This window comes from Diabrotica undecimpunctata, chromosome 1 (assembly GCF_040954645.1).
Source record: "Diabrotica undecimpunctata isolate CICGRU chromosome 1, icDiaUnde3, whole genome shotgun sequence".
NCBI lineage: Eukaryota > Metazoa > Arthropoda > Insecta > Coleoptera > Chrysomelidae > Diabrotica > Diabrotica undecimpunctata.
In genome coordinates, this window is record NC_092803.1 from 98,666,275 (window position 1) to 98,673,419 (window position 7,145).

The following is a 7,145-nucleotide window of genomic DNA, read 5'->3' on the forward strand; positions in this document are numbered from 1 at the left end:
AAGAAGTACTAGCCATCGTATATGGAATAGAGAAAATGCGTCCATACTTGGAAGGCTATCAGTTGTCAGTCGTAACTGATCACCAGAGTTTAAAATACCTACAATCAATAGAAAATCCGTCAGGAAGATTGGCCAGATGGGCCATGGCTTTACAACAGTTCGATTTCGACGTCATCTACCGCAAAGGAACGCAGAATCATTTAGCTGACGCACTCTCCCGAGAACCAGTAGACGCAATTAGTACTGTTACACTTGGAGAACTACAAAATGATTGGTACAAAAAGAAAATAGAGGAGGTGAAAAACAACCCACAAATATTCTCAGATTATATGATAAAAGACAGTCAACTATACCGACATTTCTGGGATAAATATGACTACAAAGAAACAGAGTTATCTAATCCGGGGAAGCTCTGTATTCCATCAAATAAACAAAAACAGCTAATATCCGAAAACCACGATACGACAACCTCCTGACACTTAGGCATAGCCAAAACAATTGCAAGACTGGCACGAAAATACTACCGGCCTAACATGTTTAGAGATACAGCAAAGTTCGTCAGAAATTGTCACAGCTGTCAAATATACAAACCCTCACAACAACAAACTCCCGGAAAAATGTATTCAACCTCAATCCCAGTTTTTCAGTCGTTTTTCAAGACACTTTTTCGAAATCTGTAGAGATTGTCCCAGTAAGACGAGCCACAGCCAGTGTTGTGTGTCAAGCTCTAAAAGATAAAATAATAATGAAATTCGGATGTCCGACCAAACTCATCTCAGATAATGCAACTTCGTACGAAAACAGAGAATTCAGAAGTTTACTAAAAGAATTTAACATCGCAAAACACGAGATACCGCCATATTCACCACAGAACAACCCAGTCGAAAGAACAAACAGAGTAATCAAGACAATGATAGCCCAATTCTACGACAACTTACTTACTTACTTAGTCCTAAGCCTTTCTACCGTTAGGTGTAAGGCTGGTGGGGTTAAGATTTGCACTGTTGTCTCCATGCTATCCGGTCTTGTGTTAGATTTCGTGCACTTTCCCATGTCAATCCTTTCTTCTCTTCTGATTTCAACTTCTTTTCTGATTTCGTCTACCCACCTAACTCTTGGTCTTCCTCGTTTGTTTTTCCCTTGCATTCTCGTTTCAAACACTCGTTTTGTTAATCTTTCATTCTACATTCTACACACGTGCCCGAACCATCTTAGTTGCCCCTCTACTATTTTTTCGTTTATTGGTTCTAGTTTTAGGTTTTGTCTGATTGTTTCGTTTCGTATTTTGTCTGTCCTCTTTCTGTTTGCTATTTTTCTCAGGAACCTCATTTCCATAGCATTGACTCGAGATTTTGTCTCCCAGTCAATGTCCATGACTCGCTATTATAGATGATTGTAGGTCTAACTACTGATTTAACGACTGCCGTTTTTACCTTCTCCGGTATTTCTTTTTTCCCCAAAAATGTTGTTTCATAGTGTTAAATAAGCTTCCTGTTCGTCCCATTCTCTCATTTATTTCCATGTCTTGTTTACCGTTTGATTCAATTATTGCTCCTAGGTATTTAAAATGTTCCACTTGTTCTAGTTGTTTTCCGTTTAATTGTATTGCGTGTGTCTTTCTCTTATTTGAAATTATCATTGTTTTTGTTTTCTCTGTATTTATTTTCATATTTATGTTTGACAGTTCTTCTTCTAGGATTTCAAAGTTGTTCTGTAGGTCTTCTCTGTTTTCTGCTATCAAAACTATGTCGTCTGCAAATAGAAGCTCTGATAGTTGAGTCTGTTTCATTTGCCAGTATCCTAATGTTGGTTTTCTCATTCTTCTCTTGGCTTTCTTTATTGCTTCATCCAGTACCACTGAGAACAGCAGTGGGCTCAACATGCATCCCTGTTTGACGCCTTGACTTGTAGTAAATTCTTCGGATTCCTCGTTGTTGGTTTTCACCGTATTTGTATTATTATTGTACATATCCTTTATTACATCAATTGTTATCCTGTCAACTCCTCTTTCCTTTAATGTCCTCCATACGTCCTTTCTCTGTATTCTGTCAAACGCCTTTTCCAGATCAATAAAGCATATATGTATTTCTCTATTTTTATTGATTACTTTCTCACTTATTTGTCTTATTGTGAATATGTGGTCTTACGTGCTTCTGTCCTTCCTGAATCCATATTGTGTATCTTCCATAGTTGGTTCTATTTGGGTTTTTATTCTTGTTTCTATTATTCTTGCGAATACCTTCCCAGGAATACTTGATATAGTAATACCTCGGTAATTATTACAGTTTCTCTTGTCGCCCTTTTTGTGTATTGGTAGTATGATGTCTTTCATCCAGTCCTGTGGTATTTCTGCTCTCTTTATGATATCATTCATTAGTTCTTTCATGCTGTCCACTCCCTCTATTCCCATGAATTTTATCATTTCTGGGGTGATATCATCCTTGCCTGGTGCTTTGCCTAATTTAACTCTTTCAATTGCCTTTTCTAGTTCATCTGTTGTTATGGGTTCTACTTTTTGTTCATCATTAATTTCTTGTATCTCCACTATGTTGTCTACGTCTGTATGAGTTAGCTCTTTGAAATGTTATCTCCATCTTTCCATTATTTGGTTTTCTTCTGTTATTACCTCTCCATTTTTGTCTTTTATATTCGGCATCATGTGTTCTTTTTTTTGTCTGAGCTGTTTTAATGCGCCATAGAAGAGTTTTTGGTTTTCTCTATAATTATTTGTCATTTTCAGTCCAAACTTTTCCCATGACTTTCTTTTTCTGCTTTCACAGCTATTTTAACCTCTTCTCTTTTTTCTTTATATGCCTCATAATCTTCAGGGCGCTTTGTACTTAGATATCTCTTCCATTTTTCTTTTTTGTTCCTGACTTTCCTTCGTATTTCGTCCGTCCACCATTCAGGTCTCCTTATGCTATTATTTGCTATTTTTGTCTTCCCGCAAGATTCCTCAGCAGCTATGATTAAGCTGGTCTTGAGACTTTCCCACTTTTCTTCTATACTTGCAGTTTTTGCCCTACCTTTCAAAGTACTGTCTAATTTTTCTTGAAATATCTTCTTATATCGTTCTTCTTTTAATTTGTAGCTTTTTACTTTTTCATTTACTACCTTTCTCCTCTTTTCTTCATTTTCTTTTGCTGTTTTCATTCTCATTATTACTAGATGATGATCACTGCCAATCTCTGAGCCTCTTTTGACTTTCGTGTCTTGTACTCTTTTCCATTTGTTGCTACTTACCAAAAAGTAATCTATGATTGATTTTTCATTTCTACTTTATTGTACTCTCGTGTATTTGTGTACTTTTTTATGTTTAAATTTTGTATTTGTTATAACAAGTTTATTCTCCATACATATTTCTATTATTCTTTCACCGTTTTTGTTTAGTATTTCTTCTCCTTCTTTTCCCATGCATTCCTCAATTCCATTGTTATTATTTCCGACTCTACCGTTTAGATCTCCCATTACAATTATATTTTCTTCCCCATTGTCAATTTGTATTTGGAGCTCCTCGAAAAATTTATCCTTCTCTTCCTTTTTTGCATCTTCATTTAGTCCGTAGGCTGTTATTATTGTCCATATTTCCTCGTCTATCAGTTTCATTTTCAGCGATAATATTCTCTGGTTAACATATGTTTCTTCTATAACGTATTGTAGTCTATTCGGTGCAATTATTATCCCTACGCCTTCTTTTCTCTCTCCTTTGCATCAGCTCCTACCCAAAATAACCAATATCCTTTGTGTATCTTCTTAAAACCTCTTCCTTTCATTTTCGTTTCCGTTATTCCTAATATTTCTATTTTTTGTCTGCTCATTTCTTCTACAAGTTCTACCTCTTTTCCATTGATGCTTCTTACGTTCCATGTTCCCATTTTTATCTCTCCTTTTTTCTGCGGTATATCTTTCATCTTCTTTCTATTTTCATCCTTGTTTACCTTTGCATCGTGCTTTTTCTTATCATTATTCCTATTCGTCGCCCTGGTCGTCATTGTCAGATCCTTTCCGTTGCTTTGGTCGTTATCAATGTTCCTCGTGTGGGGGTAGTTTTCTAGTTTTATGGATGTTTTTCCAGTTCCTTTTTTATTTTGTTCCATCCCCATTCTTTTTGGTTTACTAATACCTTGTTGTAACCAATTTTGACGTCTTTGCCTTTATTTTTTTCGTTTTTTGCAAAATTTCTTAGGTGTTTCTGCTTTTCTTTCTCTTCTCTAGTCAAGTCATCATTGATGAATACTTTCTCTCCTACGACGTTTTTTAGTTTATATTTTTTTGCCATAATCTCGTGTTTTTCCTCTTCATTAGTTTTATTACGCATGTATTCTCGCCTATTTTTTTTACCGTTGTAGGTGTAATATCAATTTGAAGATGTTTATTAAAAAGTCCTCTTATTCTTTCTTTTAGGCTGCTTGGTTCATTTGTATCCATTTTTAGACCATTTATTACAATGTTGTTTTTTCTTTTATTTTTTTTTTTTCGATTATTTCGACTGCTTTTTTTATTTCTTGTAACTCTCTCCTTATTTCTGAATTCTCTTTTCTTATATCCTGATTTTCTTTTTTTAATTGTTCGTTTTCTACTGTCAGTTTTAGTAGAGCTTCGTTTGTTTTGTTTTGTTGGTCTTTAATTTCTCTTATTTCAGTTTTTATTTTTTTCTGTTCTTGCTTCATATCTTTTTGAGTTGTGTTCATTTCTTTCATCATTATTAATAACTGGTCTAATTTCTCAGATTCAGTTGTTTGGCGTTTTGTAGGAGTTCTTGGTGTTTTTTTGCTGTTTACAAAAAAATCTATATTTTCTCCTTTTCTTTTTCTTCCTTCATCTGTAGAGTATTCGTCGCTGTCCATTCTTACAATATTTTCCTTGGACTTTTCTTGTTATTTCGCTGTTTATCTCCTTCCGTCCTACACCGCGAAAAGAGTCGTCGACCAGTCAACCCGTCGAATCTCCGACCCTTATCGGTGTTTATATGTGGGTTACTTCTACCGAGTTACTTTTCGTTGTAAGTCTTGTTTTCCGAGTTTTCTTACAGCCGAAAATTAAAACGATATTTATTCACCAACGCCACTTTGCCGTCGATTTTAGTGTGTGGACACCTTTGTTGTAGCGAACCGTAATTACTGTTTGGCACAAAAAAGTTACAATATAAAAAGTTAATATGTTAAAGTTGATAATACTAAAACTTTTACTTTAACTTTAAACAATAATTTAAGAATTTTAAACTTTTCTCTTAATTATATGAATTGAATTATATTTCTGAACCGCCTTTGTCTCCAACTCTTCTTTGCATCTATAGGTATAGCGTCTGCCAGATTTTTAATTTAAATATAAAGTGTACATACCAAATTCACAATTTCTCCGAGAGATCACTTTTAAACCTACTTGCTTGTAACAGGTGACCACACACGCTCTTCTGCGACAACAATCACAAGAAATTAGACACGTACATACCAGAACTGACTTTTGCTATTAACTCCGCAAAGCACGACTCCACCGGATTCTCTCCAGCTTATTTAAATTTCGGCCACGAACTAGACATACCCAGTAAGTTAGTAGACGCGCCTAATCCATCCGACATAATCCCACCATCGTACAAGTGGAACAAATTAAGAGAGACATTCGACTTAGTGAAAATAAATTTGGCCAAAGCTTTCACATCACAAAGCCACTACTACAATCTGTGCCGCAGAGAATGGACACCAAAGTTCGGCGACAAAGTCATGAGAAAGGTTTACAATATTTCTAATGCTGCCAAACAACTAAACGTCAAATTAGCTCCTAAATTCTCCGGCCCATATACTATTCACAAAGTATTATCAAAAGTTATTTTTCAGTTAAAACACGCAACGGGTAAAACAGTCAACAAAGTTCACATTGAAGATTTGAAGCCGGCTCACGACGATAACATATAATCCCAGTCAAACACAACCACTTCCTTAACCATCCCCATCATCCTTTTTACCGCAAGTTATAAGACAACACGCCTGTATTACAGGAACAGTATGGAAAACAGCCCTCTGCCAGACAGCAATATTAGAAGACCACCGCTGACTCCAGGCAGAAACTGCGAAATAACAAACAGCCCTGCGTTCCACCAAATGGAAGACATTTTGGAAATTCCAGAAATAATGAGCCCGTTATCGGACAGTTTCGCACTACCATTCACTCCAGGCCGCGAGTGCGAATATATTATAGCAACCCCAAAAGAAAATTCAAATACAGAGGCACATATGGAGGTAGCACAATTGAATAACCCCATAACATCAGTAAAAGTGTCCATACCTCTCAAATCACTGCTGCCACCAAATTTGAAAGGAAAAGGATCATACCGCCTAAGACTGACAGCAACAAACACGATCCGGATAAGGTACAACCGCGGGTGCTAGTGCTAGTAAGTGAGGTAGTTGTCGTGCGGAAGACGTTTTCGGTTTTGCGTATTTGAATATGTAATATATATATATATATATATATATATATATATATATATATATATATATATATATATATATATATATATATATATATACATATATATATATTGTTATGATTGTTTATGTGTATTTGAAAATTGCAAGAGAAAATTAGAAAAAAAATGTCAACATTTACAAATTGCAAGATTTGAAGAAACAAGTTATAAGTAAGTAATAAATTCATGGCGAGCATCCGTTTGAAAAGGCAAATATTATGCATTGTGCGTTTTTCATTGTAACTTCCCTATTTTTTAAACCAAATGTGTAAAATTTTAATATCTGTTATATTGGTTGAGTTGATCAATTTATATTGATACACATTTGTTTTCTTTTTTTTTATTCACAACATATTATAAACTAAATATTCTCAAAAATTATCACATTTACTTTAGACGAAAACCGTCTTTTCAGTTCGCGTTTAGCCATTAATTTTTTATTTATTTGTTTTTATTGTGTGTTTAGTGGAATTATGTTTATGTAGCTCTTAATACAATTTAAATTAGCATTACATTATATTAATTATTCTTAATAATTTAAATGCTTTCTTTATCTTATTTTAGGCCAATTAAACTCATAAACCAATATATTATATTATGTGATTTTATATTCAAGTTGCTTCGCCGTGACGTCAAAGTGTGAGAGTAATATACTCAATATTCATTTGCTCTCTCTGCG

General features: G+C 34.7%; 1 protein-coding gene across 1 annotated transcript; it reads left to right on the forward strand.

Annotated features, from left to right (window-relative positions):
- Nucleotides 1-745: 745 nt before the first annotated feature.
- Nucleotides 746-5,912, forward strand: LOC140434055 (uncharacterized). The gene is made up of 2 exons (XM_072522056.1): nt 746-898; nt 5,484-5,912. Exons 1-2 carry the CDS (start codon nt 746-748, stop codon nt 5,910-5,912), a joined length of 582 nt encoding a protein of 193 aa, XP_072378157.1.
- The last annotated feature ends 1,233 nt before the right edge of the window (nt 5,913-7,145 follow it).